Genomic DNA, 27,089 nt, shown 5'->3' with positions numbered 1-27,089 from the left:
CACACACACACACACACACACACACACACACACACACGCAATTTATAAGTCATCCCCCTTTAAAATGGAAAAAAAAAATCTTGAGGAAATAAACAATCAACGTGAACTGAAAAGTTGTGGAGTGCAGAATAAAATATACCAGTTCTATTCATTTCTCTATAAATAAATGTAAGTCGAACTCAACAGTCCTGGGATGAATCCTACCTCCATGAAGAAAACAACAGCACCCTAGAAAGACCTACTGACAGGGGTTTCTGTTATTTTGTCCACCCCGTTTATATCAGCGAGGTTAGGCTAAATAACTAAATAATAATAAATTACAAGGCAGGATTTATTGTAGGACTATTATATATTTTTGTACTGTCTTTTTGAAAAGACAACACGCATAATAATTTTGCTGTGATTGGTTGACGCAGATTGTACTTTGATCACTAACATTGGATTTAAACAAAAAAAAAAAAATCTGTCATCTCTAAATGATACATTCCTAAATACATAATTGCACATAATCAAAGATAACATAACATAAGTCTCTCTAAAAAAAAAAAAAAAACAATAGAGGGGCGCCCATATGAACGCTGCGACAGAAAGCCAAACCCGTTTCCACCCGTTGTTTTAAGACAGAAGTGTGAACCTGTGCTTCAGGAGACAGCCACGAAATTGTATCGTAAAAATAGTATCGTCAGAATTTGTTTCAGGGAACACCACCCTGGTCTTTAAGTTAACGCCGACTATCAGAACTGACAAGCAGCCGTGTTGTGTGCACTGAGTGCACTCTGGAAATTACTCGGCCTCAACTAAGGGTCTTGAATGGAAAATGTAGGTAATTGAGATACATTGTCTAATTTGCCACTCGGGTGTCATGAGCAATGGAATCAAACGGCAAAAAAAAAAACCGTGGCAAATGACCGGTTATTTAGAGCCTGCACTCCCGGTCTTTCTCATATTAATGAATGGACTGAATTAGAAAAAGCCTTCGTGTGACAGTAGTGACACTGAACACCTGAACGGGGTGTCAGCGCCACAGCCAATCACGGCAGGGCTGGTGGCCTCTCTCTCTCTCTCTCTCTCTCTCTCTCTGCCGGAACTGGCTGAAGGGAGAGTTGGCGAAACGCGGAAGGGAAGAAAATCAGACGAGGAGCTCTCACTTTGTCCCCGTTTTGCAGGAACGAAAAAGGTCACTATTGCGTTAGCGCCGCGGTGGTTGCAGTTCTTTTGCAATCAGTATATCGTGTTTGAGTTCACGGTTATTTACAAAACGACAGACCTCTGCTAAGTTTCAGCATGAGCCTCTGTAATTAATTAATTATTATTATTATTATTATTAATAATGATGATGATGACGATGATGATGACAACAATATTAATATTAATAATGATGATAATAATATTATTGATATTATTATTATTATTATTATTAACAACAACAACAATAATGATAATAGTAATTATTGTTATTATCTGACATTTTTACATCTTTTTTGTTACATCCGAAAAATGAGAAATATGTGATAGCGTTACCTGCATGTTTTATGGCCGATGGTAAAGCCCCTCTCCGTGTACTTTTTTATGCGAGTGCAGAGTCTAAGAAATTATTCTGATGATAAAAGCTTTTGTTTGTGGAAAAATTTGACGGTCCCTGAGAAAACTCAGCCAACATGTCGCAGCGGCCCCCAGGTCGAATCTGTGGAAGTGTCTTTTTTTTATCATGACACCACTGGGGGGCACCAGAGTTTGACTCTTTCAAATCCTGCCTATAGGGGCTTTAAATTCATCAGTAAATTATCTTTGCGCGTTAAAGACGCGGGATGTTCTTCCGGTTAGTTCTCAGCGAACTTATGAAGAGCTGCGGTCAATGTGGGGCTTCGGTCACACCGCCTATTTATCTTCGTTACTCACGGTGAAAGTGAAGGGGCTTTGAACCAGTTTCGGTTTTTAATGCTCTTGCTTGACAAGCGTGGAAAAGAAAACCAGCAGACAAAATAGACAGTCTGTCGAGTAAACAGAATTACTACCGTTTTAAACTTATTTTATGTTTATTATTAGACTATTACTGAGAGATTAATGTTAGCTTTATGCACACACACATTTAAATATTTACTGTGATTATTCGTAATTCTAGGATAGAAAACTATTTTGCGAATTTTTATTTTTATTTTTATTGTTGTTTTATTGTTCAACTACGGAGTGAGCGGTCGTCGAAGCTAGACGATCTTTGTCGGATGTGTACAGCTGCTGCAAATCTGGCGTGAGGGATTAGACGGGAGGCGAGGAAGTCCGAAACCTGCAGCTGTCGGGAGCGCAGGAACGGCCATGGATAAACCCGAAAACCCGCCGCTGTAGGATCGACCGGGGCCGCTTCCGAAGCCGGAGGGCGGGCGGAGAAAACTTTGTGTACCGCCGCCGCACAGAACCGACACGGCGGAGGGCTTCCTCCGGTCCCTCCCTGCTGGAAGAAATGTGGCTGAACCCGGAGGAAGTTCTGCTGAAAAACGCTCTGAAGCTCTGGGTGACCGAGAGGAGCAACGACTTCTTTCTCCTGCAGCGGAGGAGAGGCCACGGGGAGCCGACGGGCAGGATCACAGGTGAGCCGAAAACGCTCGCGACAGATACAACGGGCACCTGGAGAGGCCCCCCCCCGCAGGTAAGTAGGGGCCGGCGAGAGCCAGCTGTCAACGTTAGCAGGTAAACGGCAGGCATGACGACGACGACGCGGACGACAAGGGACAGCAGGCAGGTTCACAGGTGAACAAGGGAGCGAGTCCACGGGGGGTGTGACCGAGCTGGCAGACCCAGAAAGAAGGATGAGAGAGTTTCCTAGATTTGTTGAACCAATGCTCAGGGAAATGCTGGATTATAATTAATCCCGTATTCCAGTCACAGGGCTCACAGGGACGCCTTTGTTCCCGATACACGGTTTGCTACCGACCGTGTGTATCTCAACATGCTAGTTAAAACCCCGACCTCAGTACTGTTGGGCGGGTTAACTGAGCAGAAACGCATCAGTTTCTGTGTTAGTCCGCAACAGCCTCTTTGTGTCAGGGCAGAACTTTCCTTACTTCCTATAAAGAGAAAGTGTTGCTCACAGGTCTCAAAACCAAGAAGTAGAGTCCCGGGGGGGGGTTCTGGCACTGCCACACACTCTCCGGTAAACCCCGTCACGGTGTTAACAGCCAAGCCTGAGGGGGAACACGGGAGGACACCAGCAACCGACCGGTCTAACGTGACTCAACTTGTTGCTTCATTTGGGTTTCGTTAACTGCACTTTACTTCCCCCAAAACAGGCCCTTTTTCCCCCTTTTTCTTCCGTGAGATGCTGAATTCCGTTCAGAGGCTTAGGGGCTATTTGTTTGTTTTGTTTTGTTTTGTTTTGGCGAGGTCCTGCTTTTGTACGCGGTGCCGTGTCCGACTGGTCCACTTGAACGGCACCGGTGACGCCGGTGCTTTCGCCCCAGCGACAGGACAGACGGACCCGCGTACCGCGACTCGTTCCCTCTTGACCTCGCTTCCGGTGGCGGCCGTCGGGGTCCGCGTCCTCCACGCGAGGCGGCGGACACGTGCGGCCGCTCCGAGGCCACGAGCGTCCGCGGCTCCAGAAATCTGCGTTTTGACGTCGTGCGCTTGTGCTTTGATGTCGGGAGCGGCTCAAACCTGAGTAAACGACTCAGGCTAACTCAAGTCAGGCTCATGCTCTAGCTTCGTCTTTTATAAGCATAGCGGCCGGTTAGAGCAGCACGCAACGAAACAACAGTGCTTTGATTGGTAACGTAACAACAGTTTCGCATCGGAGCTAAAACAGTTAGTCGATTAATCGGTAAATTGGTCGTCAGAAAATTAATCCCTAAATTAATTCTGATTTAATTAATCCGTTTGAGTGACTCTTCAAACTAAAACGCCAACACCTGTCCCAGCTTCTGAAATGTGAGAATCAACAACATCTCTCTGTTTATTATATCTTCGTAAACTGAATGTCTTTGGTGTCTGACCGTTGATCATACAGAATTATTTTTCAATTTTCAATATTATTTAGTTACAGGTCTCTCACTGCTCCTGCTAACATGTTTTGTAAAGGTTAATTAACATGGTTAAAATCAATAAATTGTCCATCCAATTAAAAAAAGGTTGTTTTCTTTTCTATCACACACATTATGAGAACTGTAGCAACCCTTGAATGGTTTTCTCTTTGACTTGTGTTATTTATTTTTTTTTTCTTTTTTGTTTTTCTTTGTTTGGATTTCTTTGAGTTTAAGTCACACTTTGTCCGGTTTCTGGGGAAACCGACCTCTCACTGTAGTTTCCTGTAGGAGAATTGCAGGTTGTTTTTTTTTTGTGATTCTTTGTTGTTTGTGTCGGGTTTATATGTCGAAGGCGGTGGAAGCGCTCCCGTCGCCGAGTCACGATTTCAAGTTTTCTCACCCTGCAGAACAGGTTCTGCCCCTGTATTATTACACAAATTCATGAGCACGTGCTCGCCGCAGCTGTAGTCCATCCGACTGCTTCCCACTGCTGTTGAGTTTACAGCTCGGGCCCGTTTGCGGTTTCCTCTGTCTCGCTTCCTCCCCGCGTTCCGTATCAGCTACAGCAGGAGTTACTGACACACTGGCAGTTCGGCTGTACAGTAGATTCATGTGATGAGTGACGTTTCGTGTCATTAACCCAGGCAAACAACTCATAACAGTGTCTTCCTTATTCTCTTTCTTCTTGCCTCAGGCGAAACCCGGCCAGATCTCTTCTCATAAAATAGAATAGTAGGAACTTCCTGGCAGGGGTTTACTTTGTGTGTGTGTATGTTTGTTCCCGTTGTTCCCATAGCAAGGGAGATTAAGGGGTCAAGTCCTGTTGTCACGTTGTTTAAAATTAACTAATTAAACGACCTTCACTTTGGAATTCCTGCCACACAGGCGGAGGAAACAACACACAGCAGAGCTGTCTATTTTTACGGCTTTTTTTGGTTTTGTTTTTAATGTTTCTAGCTGTTAAGATGAAAGCAGAAACTGAGATGCAGTGTGGCGATGACACACTTTTTCGGCAGGATTTCTGAGACGGGCTGGGCTCCTAAACATCTGCAGCCGATCAGTCCTTTCATACCAGTCTTTGTGTTTTTTATTTCTAACCAAATACTTTTCTCTATAAAAGCTGGAGCACGCTTAAAGTAACTTTGTGCTTGTCTTTAGTGTTTCTTTATTTTAGCAGTTAGTCTTAATTCAATGCTCTGACATAAACCAAGACATTTTTAAAAATGAATTTTGATCCATTCAATGGAAAACAGACATCACAGTCTTGGGGATGTTAGCAGAGCTCTGTTTTGCTTTTTTTCTCCAGTCCTCATAAAGGTTAACTGTCGCCTCCTCGTCTCCGCAGCAGGACTAGCCACAATGTGACCGTTAGCAGAGAAAGGCGATGATTCACATTGGCTGCCTTCTTCCCTCTCCTTCACTTCTGGAAAGTTTACCAGCGTAAACCCTTTCTGGGTCTTTGTGATGACAGACGGATGGTTTTGTATTGCCAGGCTCTCAGGCCCGCAGCTACAGGCAGGTCGACTTTGGCTCTGAGACGGGGTTTACATTTGGCTGAGAGCCAAGGCTGTCTGCTGGAGGAGACCTTATCTTTACTCTGCTCCACTTGCTGAGGTTCCACCTCCTATGGGCTTGTTGAAGGCTATAATATGTGTGGATCGAGGCTCGTGGATGATGATATATTTTTTTTTGGTGTTCAGCGTTGGCCATCTCCTGCATTTTCATGATATTAAATTGACAAAAAGGATACTCTCCAAAGGTGGAAAAGCCTCTTAAACAGCATTTTGACTCTCGCAGAACTATAAAAGTCTCCAGTGGATCCTGTTCTGGTGAAATACTTTCACGGTTAGTAGCACATTTTGGTAACTTACGGTGGTTTATGGCAGGTTTTATAGGCTGAAAAAAAAACCCCGAAGCTGTTGAGTTAAATCATATGCTCAAGTATACTCCAGTATGCACGTCTCACTTGGTATAGGTGTGTATTTTTGTTTCTGCGTCGACCGGGCCAGAGAACGCACTGCAAAACACAGAGATTAAAGATCTGACTGCCCTCATCTCGTCCAGTCAGACCTTTTGAAATGCAGGCTTGTACTTAGTTGTGGTACGCTGGGTTGATCTGACTGATAATGCTGCCTTTGGAAAGTTCAAAGTAAAGCTGGGGGAAAAACTTTGCCAGTCCCTTAAAAGTCACCAGTTGTTTTTTTTTTTTGAAATATCTAAGAAATTGCCTAAAGTATAGTCCTAAAACTTGACTTATGAGTTTAAAAAATAAAAATATCGTAGTGAAACGTTGGAGCGAGGGGCTAAATGCAACTTTGATAGAAGTCTGTGTGTGATTCTGAAGCGTTGTAAAATGAGGACTACAGTCATGCCTACCCAAAATGCCAAAGTGCACAAGCACTGAATCAGCCAGCCACAGACTTCCAGAGGAGATTTGCCATGCCTGAATCACGGCTTCATGCAGACCTTGTCACGATTAAAAGCTTCCCATTGCTCTTTATTGCAGGCTTCAGCGAAGTGAAGCATATGAGGGGAAAGCTTATGTGAGACATTTTCCCTGCACTTATGTCAGCAGTAATGATGTGTGCTACTGGGGATATTATTCATACAAATATTAAAATGACTTAAAAGGGAGTTGATAACCACTTCAGGTTGTGGAGGTCCTTTTTTAAAGTGTTCGGTTGTGAATTAATTACGTGTTTAATTGTCGCTGATTTTCAAAATACAGATTTTACTGGCAAGTTTTATATATTTAGAAACATTTTAATGTGTCATTTCTCATTCATCGTCTTTCAAACCCACCAGAATTCAGCTAATGTATCGGCTCTTTGTAATTGAACATACTGGGCCCCCCGAGTCTTCACGTTGGGTTAAGGCTTCTCTGGGTGCCTTTAGAGAGCTCAAAGACGGTGTATGCTAATGGTGAGCTGTCCCAGAAGAGACAAAACAAGCAACCGAAAGACTGCCACACCCGGTCGCATGCTGCCACATCGTCACGCGTGCTTTCTGTGTTTCTACGTGCTGCTGGTTCAACATAATAGTTTTTAAAATTTGCCATGAATGTGAACGTGTAGAATTAGCTGAGAGAGTCAAGGTTTCATGGTGGACTTTTTTTTTTCCAAACTGAAGCTATGACCCTTTTCCATTTTTCTACGGCCGAGTTATTGGCCGCCTCAACTTGTGTTTTTTTTTCGCAGAGGAAATGTTTAATTAAAGTACAACCAAGAGAGTTGTTATTGGAAAAGCATGATGCAGATTGCCACGGTTTACGAGGATGAAAACACGATTACAGCAGCCTTTTGAGAGTGCAAACCTGTTCGGAGAGTGTGGATCCGTGGGTTCTTGGTCTGTTTCCGTTTGCGCGATGATCGAAACGCGCAAATTCATTCAACATTATTGGTTCTTGGGGGTCAATTTCATTCTTCGGAACATCTGTGGAGTTGATAGCAGCTGTAGAGATCACCACTGACTTTCCTCTAAACACTTTTCCTGTGGGATTTTAGTATTCCAACTGAACTGATTGACTGTTTTAGTTGTCCGCTGAAGAGACAGGAGTTAATTACCTGCCTGATTACACAGTGAGATCCTCCTGTTTTTTTAAATGAGACTCATCTAGATGTAATAAGGTTCGTTCCTCCTCCTCCTCTGCAGTGCTGCCTGTGCGTCAGTGCTCTCTATGGCTCTGTATTGTGTTTAAGCCTTTGAGTAGAGCAAATCTGTACGTTGACAGAAAAGTTTCCATTTCAATGACACATTGCAATAATGTTTACATGACCGCGGTGTCATTGATTTGAGGCATATTTTGTCATAAGGTCTATCTAATCAGGGAAATAATCACATCTGGTGTCCTTTTTTCTTGAATTAATTTAATGCCTGACACCAGAACTGTGAAACCGTTCAATTAAAAGTAGATAGAAAATAAAATAAATTGGTATATTAAATTCAGCAAAGTGAATTGAAATGTGAAGGAATTTGAAAACAAAGTGACAAAGACCTGTGAAGAACTGGCGGCCACACTGGTGCATCATACTAACTGCAAAAATGGTAATTAGAGACACAAGAGCAACATATATAATTTAAAGGTTAAAAAACATTCATGGGAAAGAAGTGTAATTGACAGAGGTAGTTGATACCACCAGTAGAATTTTAAAATGAATCCTGAGCTCAAATGCCAGTGCAGAGAGGTTGTTCATGGTTAATAAGTTGATAGCATTGTTTGAAAATCTGTGAATAGCTAGTATAGATTTTAATACCACAGCAAACACACAAAAACTTGCTTGTCTCTGTCTGTCCTCTCTTGTGCCTCCGACCAAGACCTCTCTGTCTCCTCCAGAGCTGCTTGTGTATTTGTGAACACCCGTCTGTGAAATATGACTGTCTGTGCGTGAACTCTTCACCTCGCCGTTCTCTTGTGAGGCACACAAAGAGACAGACTGAAAAATGACGTCCATATACGAACATGGTTGTCCGTGGCGACATTAGTGAGATTGTGTTCCTTGAGCGTGCTTGTATTTGAATGAGTTCATGGATTCGTTTAGGAGGTGATGTCAAATGAGCACCAAGGTTTCAGAAAAAGATGGCAAGATATAGGAAAAGTTCATATTTAAATCTGCTTTAACTGAGTTCCACGAAATGAAGGAAGAACGCCCGGATTCGGTTTTACCTCTGCTGTATTTTCACAGACGCACGGACTGTTGTCTTGGCATGTTTTCAATGTCAAATTACTTGCTGTGAATGCATTGCAGTATTTTAATGTTACCATGTAAAACCTCTGAAGCTGGGAACAGTCTCAGTAGGTTAAACCAAAGGGGTGTAGGGCCGCAACTAACAATTATTCTCATCGTCGATTAATCTGCCGATTTTATATTCGCGAATAATCAGTCAATCATTTAATCTGTAAAATGTCAGAAAATAGCAAAAAGTGTCACCAGCTTCGAAGAGTCCAAGATGAAGTCTTTGTTGTCTCGTTTTGTTCAACCAACAGTCCAATTTCTTTCAGATTTTTGTGGTGTTGTCTAAAAAAAGTAGACGTTGCTTTCATTAGCAGCTTGTTTCGCTGGTTTGTTGGAGTCCACTATGCCAAGGGGAGGTTATACTAGTTCTCAGTTCAGATTTCAGACAGCACTACAGAACAGAAAACCCACCAAATAACGGAGGATATACTAGAGAGTGACTTTGGGCACACCCATTAAAAAATACTACTGTTGCCTGAGCTCTGTCTCCGGGATATGTTCGCATGATTTCAACCCCAGGCTGATTCTCTTGTGTTTTGTTGTCTCTGCAGGTCTCCTAGTGGGAGCGCTGGACACGGTGCTGGACTTAAATGCCAGGGTCACGCCCTTCCGCATCCTCCTCCAGGTTCCCGGCTCCCAGATCAGCTGGGTAATCGCCAGCGGTGAGCTGAACCATCAAGCCTCTGGCTTTGCCTGAGAGGATCTGTGTTCTTTGGCACCCTTGGCCGATTGGTTAGATGGGTCACAGCTGTTCAATTCCCTCCCTGTTTTGTCTTTGTGTCCGTCAGGAGCTGCCATAGAGGAGGTGAACAAGCACTGGGACTGGCTGGTCCACAACCTGCTTCACTCTCTGTCTGTGTTTGAGAACAAGGAGGATGTTGCCAGCTTTGTCAAAGGAAAAGTCAAGGTGGGAAACCTGCCGGTGCTGCAGAGGATGAGTTTAGTTTTTGAGATGCGTAGTGTAAAAGATTTTCCTGTGCTTTTAAAAGGATTTAAGGCGTTCATTGGATCAAAGTAAAACATGGGCCTCACTGTAGATTATATGATGATGATGAAGAAAACCTAAATTCTGATGTCTTTCATGATGCAAATCCGTGTAAAGTGCAGTCCAGTAATGAGTGCAAGCTCCCCCCTCTGTAGGGCCTTATCGCAGAGGAGGTTCGGGGCCGCCAGGCTGCCCAGGAGGAGGAACCGGAGAAGTTCAGGGAGGCGCTGCTGAAGTTCGAGCTGCACTTTGGCCTCCCTTCCTCAGAGAAACTGGTGACGTACTACTCCTGCTGCTGCTGGAAGGGCCGGGTGCCTCGGCAGGGCTTCCTCTACCTCAGCATCAACCACATGGCTTTCTACTCCTTCCTGCTGGGGAAGGAAGGTCTGTACACCAAAGTGAGGGCTCTGATTTTCAAGCCAGCTGAACGAATGTAATGTCGTTCATTTGTGAGTCGTTCCCCGCAGCCCATTAACTGTCATTCACAGCAATTACAACGAATTCCAGGCGTAACCGAGAGCTACAGAAAAAATATGTGTCAAAACATCCCTCCTGCAGAATCGTCGGTTTTCTTCGCTGTTCCGAACAAGTCTCGCTTTGCTTGAAGGAGCAGTGAAACTAGCGTGTGGGACTTGAGCGCGACTTGCACTGTGCATTTGGATTTGAATCTGGACTTTAGCTCATCACTAACCTTAGTTTAGCTGTAGAAAATTAACAAATCGACGCACACCACTTGTGAGGCACAGCCAGGCCAGGACACCGGTCTCCAGGCAACTGTGCTCTCTGAAGAAACATTAAAGCTGCAGTCTGCAGAGTCTTGTGCTGCTGGTCTTTAAGCGTAGCTCCTTCTGTGCAGATATTGAGTCATTGCTCTTCACGGGTTAGCCTTCATCTGAAAAAGATTGTCCTTCTTGAAGCCCAACCAGATGTAAGCTACTGAGCCAGTAGCCAGTCTAGATCACACCAACACTGGGTCTCCTTCCCTGTGATCAACTATTTAGAAGTTTGTGGAAGTAGATAATTAAATAAGCAAAGGGAACATTTGCAAGGATCACTTCTCCAAAATGGTCGCAATCTAGCGCCTTGGTTGGTGCCACTCAACTACGGTTCTTCACTGCAGCTCAGCTGGTGGAAACTCTTTGCATTATTTAAATAGTTTTAGAAAAGGTTTTTTTTTATTTTTTTATTTTTAATCGCCTTGGAAACACAACTAATGCCCTTAAGATGGTTCACAGGTCAAGTAGTCACTGTGATATGCAGTCAGTCTTAATAAACTTAAATATTTTAATCTCTTCCTTCTTCCCCAGTCAAATTTGTCATTCCCTGGGCAGAGGTGACACGGTTGGAGCGGGTCTCCACCGGTCTGATGACGGAGGCGATCCGGGTCAACACACGGCAGCGGCAGAGGGAATTCTCCATGTTCCTGAACCTGGACGAGGCATTCGGGGTCATAGGTCAGCTGGCTGACATTGCTCTCAGGCGGCTGCTGGACAGCGAGGGCCTGGAGCTGGACCGAGTCCTGCAGCAGCCCACGCGCATCACCAAGAGGTCAGTGCTGGGTCTGGTAACTGTTACGAGTAGGAACTGACAGCGCTGTGGTAAAGACAGCTTAGTTTAACTTGTTTCAGCTCCATTTCAGTTCAGGTTTCAGGTGAATTCCCAAATACCAGGCTGATTTGCTGATGAAAGGATGTGAAAGATAGTGAAAACAAGAGAGCTAAAGAGAGAAGTTCAAAGCCTGGCTGCTTTGTGAGCGCCGGACAGCTGGCCGTTCACAGCGTGAAGTGGGTGGTGGTTTCGGAAAGAAATGGTCTGACACAGCTCCCCCTAATCTGACGTCGGAAGGGTGTGTGTGTGTGTGTGTGTGGGGGGGTTTCCAAAGCTTTTTTTAACCTCATCCGACAAGCTGTTCTGAAGAAGCACTCTGGCAACTTAAGAACTTCCTAGCTGAAAAATAATGTAAGATAACAGGGTATGTTACATGTGTGTTGAATTATAAATATAGCGAGACAAGGAAAGAGCAGTTGTACAGTGGTAACTATCAATAAACTCCACCACTGATTACCTCCTGGTTTAGATCCTCCTCAGTGCCCGTTTAGGAATTTATGTCATGGCGGACACTTAATCCTTTCAAAATATCCTTTATCCATAACTCAGTCCTAGAAACAGGAAACGTCGGCTTCTCTCTCTATGTAAAAACACGTCACGTCACTTTCCTCGCTCACTGGCGACAAGTAAGCATCCAACTGTAAATCCAGAATACAGTTTGACTAGCAACAGGTGCTTGTGTCACTGCAATCAGGTCCCAATGAGATGTTTCAGTCGTAGGGTGATGAATGAATAAGAACATTTTATTTAAAAAAAAAAAAAAAATCCAACAAGGGAATTGAAGTCAAGTTTCACAAATCGTTTTGTGTCTGTCATAAGAGAAGTGTTGGAGGATGAGAGAGAGAGGAGAGGAGGGAGAGAGAAAACGGGATATTTGGGTCACAGAGTAGAGAAAACAAGAAAAAAAAACTGCGTTTGAAACTGAACTCATCTCCTCAGGGCTCAAACCAGATTTGGCTTCTCGTCAAAGAGGACAGTAGGGTGCCTGGAGACAGAGCCCCCGCTCAAAATCTGCCCCCCCCCCCCCGTATCCGTCCATATGTGCGCAACGTGCCTGTGTGCTGCATTGTTGGACCACAATAACAGTGAGGACCTCGGTTCTCAAAGCTGGCAAGGAATTACCTCACACATTTCTCTCTGGTACAGGGCTATGACCCAAATATAGAGCTATAACCCTCGCTGCAGCTCTCAGCTCCGTTTGTTTAATGGTCCACACGCCAGATGGAGGATCTTGCACATGTTCAATAGACAGACTGTACATGAAAAATGACTTTACAAAAAGAAATCACGCGGTGTTGTTGACCAGTTGCAGGTGGTGATACACGATGAAGCTGAAGAGCAGTGTTTGCAGAGAGAGAGACCTCAAATTTGATTTTCTTTGGAGTATGAAGCTGGAGCAACTCTGTGCCCTCTTGCCAAAAGTCACGTGATTTTGTCCAGTGAACCAGTGAATTTTCTTGGTCTTTTAAGATGAAGATTACAGGGGGGGAATGTACAGCTATGCTTTAAACTCAGACAAGCGGCGCCATACATAGCCGTTGCTTCCTAGCCTTGTGCTGTAGTAAATTATCAGGCCCAGCAACAGACAAACTAGTCAATGTCACATTTTCTCTTTGCTTATATTTGTTGTGAATTTGCCAAGACGCCCTCTCAAGTGCTAAGCTTTTGGTATTGTTGATTTACTTGAAGTTTGATGTTCGTATATGGGTTTATTAGGGAATTAAAGAGCCTTTTCTGCCAAATCTAACCATATAATCATTTGTCAGAAACTCCTTGATGTGTCTCTGACTAAGGCTGTTTTTTCTGTTGCCTGCCTGTGACAATCAGAGAACATAGATTTTCCTGCAGCTCTATACATAAAAGTACTACAGTCCTGGTAGAAATGATTGGCACCCCTGAATTCTTAAGTACAGAATTTAGAATATCTTCAGAAATAAATGCAAATTAACCAATTTTGCATAATTTGATATATTTTAATTAAATGTTCAAAGTTATTGAACAAACACAAAATGTACCCCAGACACAGTTATTGGCATCCTTCACTAATATTTGTTCGAACCTCATGCAACAAATGCAGCCTCTAAACGTTCCTTGTAGCCATCTAGAAGCTTCTTGCACCTGTCTGCTGGTAGTTTCTGCCACTCTTCCATTGCTGTGCTTTCAATCTCTTTGAAGTTTGCAGGAGTCCTTTTTGCATTGACAGATTTCAGATCTCATCAAAGGTTTTCAATGGAAGTGAGGTCAGGACTCATTGCTGGCCAGTTTTAAATCCATCTTTTCCTTTTCAACCATTCTTTCGTGCGGCTGAATGTGTGCTTTGGGTCGTTGTCCTGCTGGAGGACCCTAGACAACTCTTTTTACTATAGTGAGGGTGTTCTTTTCCTTATGGGCTTCATTTTGTCACCTATAAACAAACTGATGCACTACATTCCCACCACTCCAGATTGCTATCAGGTCAGCCTGAAGCCCTCACATGGTGTGTGTTTTTTTTTTTTTTTTCCCTTCCCTCCAACCTTCGCAGACTTCTCTTATTGAGTTTCTTCTTAGCCCCCCCGCCTCGGAAGCGTCTGAACAGTTCTATGACTGCGAAAACCTCTTGAATTACATTACAAACTGTTGAAACGGGGATTTCAAGATCTCTGGCGAGTGCCTTGTAGCATTTGGAATTGTTATGTTTTTTTGTTAATAGCATTTCTAATGCTCTCAGCCATCATGAAAAGAAACTGGAAACAAACAGCCCTTTTATTTTTTTTATTTTTTTTTATTTCACTATATCAATGCATATTCTTTTGTTGTGTATCAGCAACCTTGGACGTTTTATCGAATATTTTGATTATACAAAATTGGTTAATGTGCCTTAATTTCTGAAGATATTCTGAATTCTGTACTTAAAAATTCAGGGATGCCAATCATGTCAGCCAGGACGATATTTGTTACTCCGTTTGTACCTGAAGTCTCAGTGATGGGACCATGTTCTGGTTCTGTTGGTTTTTCTTTCCTAACGACGATAAATTCCATCTAAACCTCTTTCTCAAGCTACATCTCTGTGAGTTCCTGCCTGGTTTAATCCTGTCATCCTCTCCCCATCTCCTCCCCAGGATCCTAGAGGAACAGGCGTTAAGGGAGTACGTCCTGGCTCTGTTTCGGCTCCCTCGTGGTGAAAGACTCCATGAGGTGGCCTCCTGTGCGGTGTGGACACCACATGCCCGCTGCCATACGGCCGGGACTCTCTACACCACCGACAGCTATCTGTGTTTCTCCAGTCGAGAGGAAGGCAACTGCATCCTGCTCCTACCCCTCTCAGAGGTACAGTACCTGCACCGTAGCCCCAGTGAGTTTATGAGGAGCACGGTGCAGTTCTTAAAGGAACTTACCAGGTTTTTTTTGGAGAACTGTTTGGAAAATTTGGGGAAATCCAAGGCTCCATGTGTCGCCCATAAATATTAAGCTTCAGTGGTCCATAATAATGATGTGTACACAATTAGCTGTCTGCCATTTCAGACCTTTAAAGGTCGAGTCTTTGGGGGACTGAAGACTACTGGGCCGAACGTGCTCGTCGTTACCAAATGAGGTGGCCTACTGAGGTCTAATGAGGCCTTATTGGCATTGTTGTATGTTTCCTTACCTCGTCTAAAAGAAAAAGCTGACGGTGCAGTTAAATTTTATCCCGCTTTCCCAACATTGCCCAAAGGAAAGTCCCTGCGTGACTTATGACATTTCACGTGATGCACGATAAACCAGGTTAACTTTAACTTTCATAATAAAGGCCTGCAGGAAGTGAGCAACAAAGGTCCATGACCGTCGGTTTATTGGTGCGGTTCATGTGGCGTAATTAGTAGTGAGTGAAAGCCACCTGACCACAATCACCTGGTAAGTGTAAAAAGGTGTTGCCCAACCTTAGACGTTGATGAGTTTTGCGCTGTTGAGCAGATGTGCAATACGGATTTTGGGAGGCTGAGGCTCATGAGTGACACGCTACTGTTGCCTGCGAATTCGGGCTGTAGAAGACATCAGCCGTGTTTCCTTACCAGAGCTCCTCCACCAGAGTGAAGCTTAGCAAAGTTCCAGCCTGTCTGTTGAATGAGGCCAGTGACCATTTACAGTTGCAAGTCTGCCTCTTTGTCCTGAGTGACATTAATCAAGACCCTTTTATCTGAGAGTTGCTGTAAGAAGCCTGTGTTTTCTGTCAGGGTCATGTATTTTTAGTTGAGGCTGTCAAACAGTCCGTGTTTATTCTACCAGCGGCGGGTTAAAGAGTAACACATGGACTGGTTTCCTGTGGTTGATAATGTTCACACGCAAACTCATTATGGTGCAGAAGGGGGATGACGCTTGTTAATGGTCGCATACGGTGTCTCCTTTCTGAATCTTAAGGCGGTGGGTTTAGTGCTACTCCCTCTCTAAATGTTCAAATAATACAGAAAATGGTCAGGGGACACATGTCAGACGGGCAGTGAGCAAACCTTGAGGGAATTTGTAGTAAGATAAGGATAAATATAAATGATAAATAAATGATTTCAATGGCGAATTCCATCCAGTAGCTTCTAAATTTGACATTGACATTTACTGATGTATTTGCATGTAAAAATAACTTTATAAAGTATTAAGCTAAAATTGTACATTTTATTCCAGCATTACTGTCGTGCTATTTTAGCTCGGTTTAGTTCATTGTGAAAAACTGAGATTGGCGGCCGGCTGCCCCATCTGTTCACGGACAATGCACAGAGTCATGCATGCTTGAATCCCTCCGCTGCCGAGGTTTAATCCTCTATTTCCTCTGTTTTTTTTGTTGAAGCATTGTCCTTGGAAAAGTCTAATCACTTCTTCCCACCTAATCTGTTACTGTGAATAAGTTTAAAAAAAAAAAAAAATCCCCTTCTGCTCCTCCAGATGCTCTTTAAGCTCCATTGTCTCTTGTATCCCTGCACATTTCCTGTAGAGCTTGGCTATATTCATTGTGCAGGGATATCAGAGTAGATATGCGCTGGGATTTTTGTTGTCACTTTGTGAGGCTGGTCTGTTGTTCTTATCTTAAAGGCCCAGTTGCACTTAGTTGTATAACCGCCTGAACTAATCAGTCAGTTCATGCTATAGTATGAGACATTAACTATATATGAATCTACCTGTGGTTCACTCACTCCTAGTTTAAATTCAATATTGTATGACAGCACCGTGTTGTTGTCACATTATTGATATTGAGGTATTGAGTCAAAAGTAATGATTACTATTTTTGATGATATTTGATTAAGTCTTTGTTTCTTTAAATAAGAATATCTTGACAATTTCAAGACTGTGATTACTGATTATTGATTGTGTAATATGATTTGACACATACAATTTATGAGGCTGTATAAGCAAAGAGTCCGTGTCCATTAAAAAAAGTTGGCGGCCAAAACCTTTTTTTTTTTTTGTTTCATCGTGTACACCGTGGGTGTACCAGTCCATCCAGGTGTACAAGGGGCAGGAGATTAAAAAAAAAAAAAATTTGTCAGTTTTTCCACCGAGGGAGGGTGTGAGGAATCAATCGGCCAGACTAGAATTAGTCTTATTTTTTTACCCTTTTTTTTACCCCGCAATGAGGTTTCACCCAAGTCTTCCAGGGGGTGCTTTCCCTATGATGCTAGCCCACTCTCGGGGCACTCTAGGCTGGGTTGTGGGGGTCTAATAAACACGTACAGTACATCTTTGTCCATGTACATTTTTATTATTGTATGTTTTGACCCACTTGTCCAACAGTAATGTCTTTTTAGAAAAACCACACACCACTTTCCTTCCTAGTTTTATTTATAGGACCTTCTTGGCCGTCTAATTCATAGTTTTCATTTCCTCTTTCTTAGTATCGTCTTGAACAGAATCAGCCTATTTCCTCATCCATATTTCGTTTTGAGGAATATGCACTGTGTTCTGAAGCCTTGTTTCCTCAATTTTTCTCATCAGGTGTTATCTATAGAAAAAGCGGAGAGCACCAGCCTGCTTCCCAACCCCGTCATAGTGAGCATACGGACCAAGAAGGCTTTCCAGCTGATCGATCTGCAGGACAGACACGAGCTGGTGGAGAGCCTGAACGCCAGACTCCGGGCCCTGCAGTGGAAACAGTCCATGTTCCGCAACAAGAAAGACGTCAAGAGGAGCATGGTACATGTGATGTTTGAGGGTTGTAATTTCATTTATTTCATTTTCCAACTAGTCAGAATGCTCTGAAGGGATTTTTTTTTTTTTGTCTGGAACTTCATGAAAAGATTTTCTGATGGGGCAAAGAAGGGACTTGGAAGAGGGAGGGCCTCCCAATTCAAAGGGGTTTAATGGAACATATAAAATCGACCTAAGAGCATCAAAATTTCAAGCTGACCGGGCGCTACAAGGGAAACGAGGCCGACTGCTGCTGGGCGAGTGTTAAAGCGACGTTTCAGACATTCTCTTTGGAGTTGTGTTTGAAAAAGACCCTCAGTTACGGTTCTGTAAGAGTCACAGCGGCAGCCTGAGTAGACACAGTAGGGCCAGGTAACATTTCTAAGACTTTGTGCGCAGCTAAAAACACATTGTTAAGCCTTGAGCTGGGGGGCAGATCCTAAAACCAGCTTACAGTAAGACTATCCAGCAAAAAAGTTTAAGATTGCAGTATGTAAGCGTATACAGCAATTTAAGGAGCTAAGACCTGGGTGAGACTGGCAAACTGGGAGTGTTGGTTACCTCCAGTTCCGCACCTTGCTTTGCTCGTTATTGCCGCCACGGATTCAGATGTTTTGTCGCTGAGCCGCGGGGCTCCAATTCTCCGTCAACACATCTAGTGCGTGAGTTTCAGTGAAGGAAGGGTCGGTGAAAACACTTGTTATTGGTCTCAGACAATTCAAAATTAAAAAAAAAAATTCATCTAGTGTCTTGGAAAGCTTAAAATGCCACATGTGGGGCAGGCAAATCTTCTCTTAATGTCGATGCAGGTATGTGCTGTTGGTGCTATTTAGCTCTGACTAATTTAACATGGATTCTATGCTCATGAAGATGCTTTTAAATCCGTTTTTTTTCCCCCTTCGTCTCTGGCTCCATCCCTGTGACGAACAAAGCAGCAGTCTTATTTAGCCCCAGAGGAACATCATTTCACCAACCGTATTTGTTCAGTTTAATTTTGCCAGTATTCCCAGTATTCCCCGGAAATTTCCCATTTAGACCTGAGCTTTTTTAAATGAGGGGAGGTTGGTTCATGAAAAACACTGTGCGATATCAAAGTGTGAAACTTTCAGTGTTAAAATAAATCAGTTGCTACTTTTCGGTTTTAAATTGTGGAAAAAAGTTCTGCAAAAAACCTTCTTTTTTTTTTTTTTTCTTTCTCCCCTCAGAGCTCCTCAACACCCTACTACACGTTCTACTACGACACTGGGTATTCTGACGAAGAAGAGATAGAGGAGCAGGTTCTGCGCAACACCGTCAACAGTGAGGCTCTGATGACGGCCTTCCACCAACACCAACCGGGGACAAATGGCAACAAGGTGAGTGGAGTCTGACACTTGAGCTCAAGTCAAACTCAGATTTTCAGTGGTTGAGTACTTGACTATAGACGTCTGCCATTTGAAAACCTCAGCGCAGTTAGCGAGCGTCGGCAGGTTTATCTGTGAAACCCGTGTGTTTGCGTCAGAGCACGGAGCAGGTGAAGGAGCGGCTGTGGGAGGATCACTTCGCAGAGTTCGGTCGCGGCGTCCACATGTTTCGCACGGAGAAGATCCAAAGACTTGTCTCCACGGGGATACCAGAGTCGCTGCGAGGGGAGCTGTGGATGACACTTTCTGGTGAGACAGAGCTTGTTAAACTAAGGTTTAAAAAAAGAAAAAGAAAAAAAGTGGCTGAAATTAAAATTTTGTGTGTATGAGAGCCAGATTTTAGACCTTTTTGAGCAGAGCAGTAATTTGACCAGTCCTCACTTCTTTAAATGAAATGCTACCTGCTCAATAAGGCTAATTAGAATTAAGAATGAATAATTAAGAGCATCAATCAAATAAACTCTGTTGCACTGAGTCAGTCATCTGACAGACAAATGTGGAAACGATGCCAATATGACGACGTGTAAGTGTTGTGTAATTACAGATTGGGCGGAGGTGACACAAAGTTGTAGCTGGCTAATACACGGATGGACCCGCGAAATGCTTTTTGAGAAGCCGTGTTTTATTTTTAGAGGTGGAACATGTTGGCTTGGTGCGGGATGTAGACCAAAACCGATACAAGAAGCATAGACGCACATCCGGGCGTTGGTGTGCTCCTGGCCTCAGCAGATGGTGGCTGTTGTCACTAGAGGGTCCTCACAAAGATAGCAGAACGGACGAATGTGTGAGTGTGAAAAGAGAGAGAGAGAGAGAAAACACATCTTGGCTTTTACTTCCTCTTCTTTCCGCCTCCTACAATAGCACCTTATCAGTCCGAACCAAACTCTGCCCGCTTTTATTTTGTTACTCTGTCGCTTCCTCTGCTCGGTCTCGCTTCCCTGTGCTACAGTGGCAGCCGTCGCTCGAACGCTGAAACTGATGCACAGTACCTGACGAGGAACTGAAACAGAACCCGGATTAAGAAAAAAAAAAAAAGATTTAATGTTGGGCAGTAAAACCTCCTAGCACTGAGACACACTGAGTCAGCATCCTAATTCTCTTAACTTATTCTGGTGCCCATATTTCTGAAAGGGAATGTTGATTGTAGTATAAAAAAAAAACCGGAGTGACAGGATCTCTAAATTGAAAATGACCTAAGTGGCTGTTGTAAGCCGCTTTCCATGTTTTTTTTTGTTGGAACGGAAAAGAGCACCTGCTACTTTACGGTATCTCTGCCCCCTGGTCTGCGCAGATGCATCCTCGGACCTGGAGTCGCACCAGGGCTACTACGCCAGCCTGGTGCAGAAGTCGATGGGCCAGAGCAGCCTCGCCACAGAGGAGATCGAGCGGGACCTCCACCGCTCCCTGCCGGACCACCCGGCTTTCCAAAACCCCACCGGCATCGCCGCGCTCAGGCGCGTCCTCACCGCCTACGCTCATCGCAACCCGAAGATCGGATACTGTCAGGTAGGAATCAGATGACGTGAACAAGTGGCGGTTCTGGTGGGAGTCGTTCTGGGTCCCTGTGGGTTGCCCAAGCATTGGTAGGAGCAGCAGATTACCCCTCCATACTAGTACTCATGGTAGCAGTAGTGAGCAGAATGTCCGCAGGTTGGGTATTTAACCTTTAGGTGGTGCATCACCCACACTCGGGTCTTAAATGAAAGCAGTCATGAAATGAAAACTGCGAATGTTGAAGCAAATGGAGACAAATGTATTATGAGATGAAACATGGTAGGTAGAAACATAATTAGATGCAATAAAAATAAGTAAAATTAATTAATCATGAATTGTTTATTGTAATTAAACAGTGTAAAGTCTAATCCAGGCTAACACATAATAAGCCTCCAACACCGTGCATCATCCGTCACCCACATGGATCTATCTATTATTTAACGTAATCGCAGCAGTGTATCTGGAGTGACCCGTTTCTTGGCTGTCGTTAAATGGCCTCTATCTGTGTGTGTTTGTGTTTGCTTAACCCCCCGGCTCTCTCTCTCCCCAGTCCATGAACATCCTGGCGTCGGTGCTGCTGCTGTACGCCAGGGAGGAGGAGGCTTTCTGGCTGCTGGTGGCCGTTTGTGAGAGGATGCTGCCCGACTACTTCAACCGCAGAGTCATAGGTGAGAGGTCAGGGGTGAGAAAGAAGAGCGCAATGAAGCATTTTAAAAGCTTTCTTTACTCAGAGTTACAGCTCCACGTACAGTAGCTTTTGAAAAGTCTACCTTCAGACTTCTTTTTTTCTTTTTCTTTCGTGGTGGTTGTTTTGTCTAAGCTGTTGCTCCTCAGACAACCAGACATCCCAAAGGCTTATTTTTGGCCTCTAAAATAAGGGCTTATTTCCTGCGTTTGTGAAGCTGTATATTTATGTAATGCAAGGTTCATTTGAAACAATTTCCACTTCCTTTTTAATATCCAGATGTTTGTGGCCATCTCTTCATCGTCGAAACAGCGGTGATTGTGTTCTCAGGATTTGTACGTGGAGCGCAGAATTGAGACTTTAAGGGATAAAGCTGGTTTTATTTATCTTTTTATTAGTATTCACATTTTCCCTGCTCCTTACCCAGAAGAGACAAAAGCAGCAAGGAATTAGGCCCATTAACCACCTTTTGTGTGTGTGTAACCACATTTCGTAATGAAAGAATATGGGAAACACTGTGTGTCTAAATGGAGGAATATGGCTATTTTTTGTGCTCTTAGTAGTTTTTGGATCACAGTATAGCTCTACAGTGTTGTCGCCCGCGTGTGAACGCCAGGCAGTCGATTGTAAGATAACATAACTGTTGCCTTTGTGTCCCAGGGGGTATTTGTTGACAATACGAGAGTGATAAAATCACGTGAACCTTATCTCTTAACTAGCAGATAGTAGTTGTTCGGCAAGGTGAGGTCAGGTAGCAACACCCAGACTGAGTCGCCACCTAGTGCTCGAAGCCTCGAAAAGCGACAGCTTCAAAAGCACTTAGTGGGTAATCTGACATACCCTCATCTGTGAGCAAGTCGTCCGGTCGGTTTAATAATTTTCTTCATTAGTCTTTGATCAGATGGTCCCTGATTTTATTGATAGTTTTTGCCAATTCTAGACTGCATTAGATTTAGACCAAATTCTTGTAAGACCGCTTGCGTTTGGAAAAACTGGAAAAACTGAAAACCCATTTCCTCCTGCAGGAGCTCAGGTGGACCAGTCGGTGTTTGAGGAGCTGATCCGAGAGCGTTTGCCAGAGCTGGCTGAGCACTTCCCAGACCTCTCCTCCCTCTCCTCCGTCTCCCTCTCTTGGTTCCTCACCATCTTCCTCAGCGTCCTTCCCTTCCGCAGCGCCGTGTGCGTGGTCGACTGCTTCTTCTTCCACGGGATCAAAGCTATCTTCCAGTTGGGTTTGGCTGTGCTGGACGCCAACGCCGCTGAGCTCTCCGCCAGCACGGATGACGGGCAGGCACTTATGATTCTCACAAGGTAGATTTGCGTACGGTTGCGGAATAGCCGGCAAAGCTGATCGACTGCGTCGCGAAAGTAAATGTAAATCATGCTCGGGCAGGGACTAAAACCTGGACGCCCCAGGCATACGAAGGTGAACTCAAAATGACTCATATTTAAACAAATAGTTAAAAAACCCAACTTTAAACTCATCTTTGTGTTACATTTTTTACCCTTGGAGTTGTCCTGGAGCAGTCTATTGCAAAAACACCTGCGTGGTAACATTTTCCTTGTTAGGCATTGTTGTTAGAGGTAGCTTTTCAGCCACCAGGGGGCGCTGCCTCCGTGCCCGTGCGCCAAACGGCTAGAAATGGCTGTAACTGTGATTTTTGCAATCAGCGGTTTTTTGTCCTGGCACGTTTTGCGTCGGCCAGTAACAAGGAAGCTCTGCTGGTGCTCACCCTGACTGGTTTGCTTGAGGCTGTTTCCTGGCATCAGAGCAGTAAGTCAGAGTCACTGCCGATCGGAGAGGAGCCGGTTGCGCATTTGTAAATCTGGTTCCATATTTAAAAAATCAAAGACGAACTCACTGCCAGATAATCCATGAATTCAAAATCATATTGAGACTTGCGACGGGAGCGAAGGGGACTGCTTTTATGTTTGAAAACGTCCGTGTTTTTTGAAGCGTATGAAGTGGCAGAACGTGAACCCTCCGCTGGGGCGCTCTCTTCCGCAGTTTCCTGGACCAGGTTGGAAGCGAGGAGTCGTCCCGTCCTCCGTCCTCCCGCCTGCTGCGGAGGAGAGCAGCCGCTGCAGCAGCAGCAGCAGCAGCGGCAGCGCCGCTGACATTCCCGCCGTGGGACACACAAACATCACCGACCTCATCAGTGAGTCCTACGAGGTGAGAAGCACGAACATCTGTTTTAGGATGACATTGGCCCTCAGTTCATTGTTTTTGCAACTTTTATGTTTCATAGCAAATTATCTCTGCACTTTAAAAGCGATAATTCATTCCTGTCATTGAATAAGTGAGTTGGTCGTGCTTGGCTTACTTTGTGTAATTTTCAGTGTATTGACCCTTTTAACCTTTTACACCATCTTCGTAATTGTGGACGACGACGAGTTTGCTGTTGCCGTTTTTTAATTTCACGTCATCCTCGCTTATTTGTGTTTTCTCCCGTCAGAAATTTGGAGACCTGACCGTGAGGCAGATTGAGAGGCTCCGCTGTCGACACAGAATCCAAGTGCTGCAGGCTCATGAAGACACCACCAAAGAAAACGCCGTGAGCGGACAGAGAATATAAATGTCTTCAAACCTGCTAAAAAGACAATTTAAGGCTTAGATGTTCGGACCCTATATTGTATAATTCCAAACCGCCATCTTCCCCCTCCGTTTGTGTCTGTGCAGTTGAGATTGGTGACCCCAGATGTTTCCATCCCTCCAGAGAACTTGGCTGACGTCTACGACCTGTTCAAGGTGTCTCCTTTTCCCTCTTCCAATTAATCAATATTAATCAATACCCTAGCCTTCAAAATTACCAGCTGTGTCTCTGAGGCTAATAAGGCAACTGAGCCATTTCATAATTCTAATCATCTTTCCGTCCGTCTTTGGTTTTTCTTTCCTCTCCTCCTCCGCCTCCAGACGGAGCACTTCATCAGCCTGTACTGGGGGGACAGCAGCTCCGCAGCAGCGGCGGAGGCGGCGGCGTGGAGCCACGGCGACTCGGGTCACTCCTACGCAGAGCGGCAGTACCGGCTGGACCGGCCCCAGTTCAAGAGCCTGTACGGGCTGCTGGTGCCGTGGCCCGGCGGCTCAAACCAGCACACCGACACGGTGGCCAACCGCACCTTCACCCTGCTGGACCAGGACCGCGACAACCTGGTCACCTTTAGAGAGTTTGCTGGCTGGCTGGGTGGGTTGACGGAAGGGAGGACGGGCGGGAACGATCCCCACACACTGACAAATAACCGATTTTGTTGTTCTGCTTTAAGATAGAAACTAGCAGCGTAAGGGCCGTTTATTTGAAGCCAACTCTGTCTCCTCACTTTCAGACACTCTGTACTGCGAAGAGCTAAATGAGAAAATCAGGCTGCTGTATCGCCTTCACATCCCACCAGGTAGTTCATTCCTTTGTCACCATGAAAGTCACTCCAAGTGTCAAAACCGCAGTCGGGGCTGAAACGACGTGATGAACTTTCCTCTGTGTGCGTTTGTGTCCGCAGCTCTGACGGAAAGTGAGGGTGACCCCGCTCTGATGAAGAGCCCTCTGCTGTCCACCAACAGACCCCTCTGTGTTAATCTGCCCTCTGGTCGGTCCAAACACACTATTGCTATTGATTCATTAGCTCAATGCATGTAAATCCCAGATATAACTGAGGTTTTTTAGTTTAGTTTTTATTATTTTTGTTTTGTTAAGTTTGCTTGAAGAGAATCTGACTGCAACTGTTGTTCCAGGTGTTGAGGGTGAAGTGAGAGATTACCGGGAGCAGCTCAAGCAGATGCTGCAGGATCTGGCCAAGGAGAAGGAGAAGGATGTGGAGAAACCTCTGCCGCTCATGATCCAGGTACCGGAAACATGCTGAGCTAGCGTTACACTACGCAGTACGGTACACCGGCCCCGAGGAAAATCTCATCTTTCAGTGGTTCTTCCCTTATTCCACCTACTAGAGTCTGCGTGTACGTGTTGTCGTATTGTGAGAGGCCTCTCCCATGGGAAACGTGCGGACCGTGACCATAACCGTTAATAATTGTTTTCATTATCAATTAATCATTTGCTTATTTTTGCCATTAAATTATAGTCTCTGTAGTCTCACTCAAATATATTCAGTTTACATACAGAAAACCGGAAATCGTTAGATTTGTTATTTATATTTGAAAAGCAGCAACCAGAGTATTTTTTTGTCTTTTTTTTTTTTTTCTTGAAAAATGACTTTTTTGATATTGTGATTAAAGCTTCATTAAAATTGTTGGGTAGGATTTCTCTCAATCTACTGATCAATGTGGGTCAATTGTTTCAGCCCCAATTTTCTTGGATTATTGTAGAGATTTAAAGAAAACCAAATGTATGTAATTGGATGAAACACCGATATAAACCCCCTTCGTCTCTTCCTCCACAGTGGGAGTTCATCCAGTTCTGCAAAACGCTGTACAGCATGTTCCACGGCGACCCGGAGGAGAACGACCTCTTCCAGGCCATCGCGACAGTTACCAGTCTTGTGCTGCAGATCGGCGAGGCTGGCCACCGCGGACGCGGCTCTGGGTCAGAGGTCACCAGCCAGGGGGAGGTGAAAGGAGCACGGCCCGCACGCGCGGCCGCCGAAGGTGCTGGGGCCGACGCCAGCGGAGGCGGCGGGTGCTCGGCGGCGGCGGCGGAGGAGGAGTGGACGGTCAGCTACGCGCAGATCCTGGCGTCGCTGCTGACCGAGCAGGCGCTGGTGAACTTCTTCGAGAAGCCGGTGGATCTGTCGGCGAAAATCGCGGAGGCCAAGGAGAAGCAGTATCACCAGCGGGCGGGTTTGCTCACACTGCAGCAAGGGACTGGCTGACTCAAATGGTGAACGGTGGACAAAAGCCAAACTTCTTATGAAGACATCCGAGAATGTCAGTGTCGCTTTACAGAACGTGGCGGAACGCAGCGGCTTCAAGCTCGGAAGCTGGCCGGGAAGCTGAAGAGCCTTAAAGTCATCTGTGACATTTATTGTTATCAGTAGTAGGACTGTCTCCCAACCCTAGAGCCTGCGATGGCTCCCAGTCTCAGCGGCAGGCCGAGTAATGGCCAGGGTCTTTTTTTTATGCTGTGGGCACTGAGCAAGTACAGTTATTGCCTTCTGATGTCGCCGTGAGGATGCCTGCAGATACACAGTGCTGTGAATAAACGATCCGTCGCCGCTTTCACTAATTAGGCACCCCTCATAAAAGTGTTTATAACTTGTGCCTGATATTAAAGGTTAATAAATGATTTCCTAATCCTTTTATAGAGCACTTACAAGACAATCATTTGATTCACTTAGTCAGTTGCCAGGTTGTGTAACATCTCCGGTGAGTCATTCACTCAAATCATTAATAGTGCAATTAATAAAGGGTAACATGCTTCACTTTCTAATAAGCCTTTAAGCCTGTTGTCATAAATGTCAGTAAGTGATGTAATAACATGTTTTCTCACTTTATGTTAAAGCCAACAGCCAAAGTTAGTGAGTCGTCTATGTAAATAAGTTAGCAATAAAGATTTTTTTTTTTTTTTACATCAAATAAATGGATATTTGATCCAGACTCTCACTTTCCAGAGGGTCAGAGGTCAAACGTTCCTGATGATAAAACTAAAGAGTTTAAAAAGAGACAACAAGTTTCCTGCTGCAGGAGGATGAAGGCTGATCATGAATCTCTAAAGTACACGATATAACTCATAAACCCTTTATTAAAGCTGCGGCAGTAATCATCACAAAGAGTGGTGCAGGACTAGGGACAAATCTAGCATGTACTGAGTCTTCTTTTCTACTGATTTTTATAACTTCTGCTGCTTTTTAATATTAAATGTTTTCACATCCATGAAGCCCGATTTCAAGAAATATTTTTTAAAAACTTTTTCAGACTACTGGAAGATAGTCTACAGTGAGCTACGGCTGCAGAAAGCAGAAAAAAAAGAGACAACACTGGTGAAGCTTTCTTTCAAATAAAACACTGCCCATAAACATATGACATCTTTTTTTTTTTTTCTTCTGTAAAAGAAAAACTTGACTGATTATCAGACGGAACTGTCTTTTTTT

General features: G+C 44.4%; 1 protein-coding gene across 1 annotated transcript; it reads left to right on the top strand.

The window, feature by feature from the left end:
- The first annotated feature begins 1,808 nt into the window (after positions 1–1,808).
- Positions 1,809–26,930, top strand: LOC120801152 (TBC1 domain family member 8). Its single transcript, XM_040147732.1, is given in 21 exon segments — positions 1,809–2,585; positions 9,301–9,411; positions 9,538–9,656; positions 9,890–10,118; positions 11,042–11,282; positions 14,441–14,648; positions 17,280–17,477; positions 18,677–18,826; positions 18,973–19,123; positions 20,166–20,380; positions 20,919–21,036; positions 22,079–22,364; positions 23,062–23,105; positions 23,108–23,226; positions 23,510–23,608; positions 23,734–23,802; positions 23,968–24,238; positions 24,378–24,443; positions 24,549–24,635; positions 24,781–24,890; positions 25,443–26,930. Coding segments are annotated over 21 exon segments (3,447 nt in total). The 5' UTR covers positions 1,809–2,458; the 3' UTR covers positions 25,872–26,930.
- Positions 26,931–27,089: the final 159 nt, after the last annotated feature.

Source organism: Xiphias gladius, chromosome 16, assembly GCF_016859285.1.
Source record: "Xiphias gladius isolate SHS-SW01 ecotype Sanya breed wild chromosome 16, ASM1685928v1, whole genome shotgun sequence".
In the NCBI taxonomy this organism is placed as follows: domain Eukaryota; kingdom Metazoa; phylum Chordata; class Actinopteri; order Istiophoriformes; family Xiphiidae; genus Xiphias; species Xiphias gladius.
This window is presented reverse-complemented; position numbering and strand designations above follow the sequence as displayed.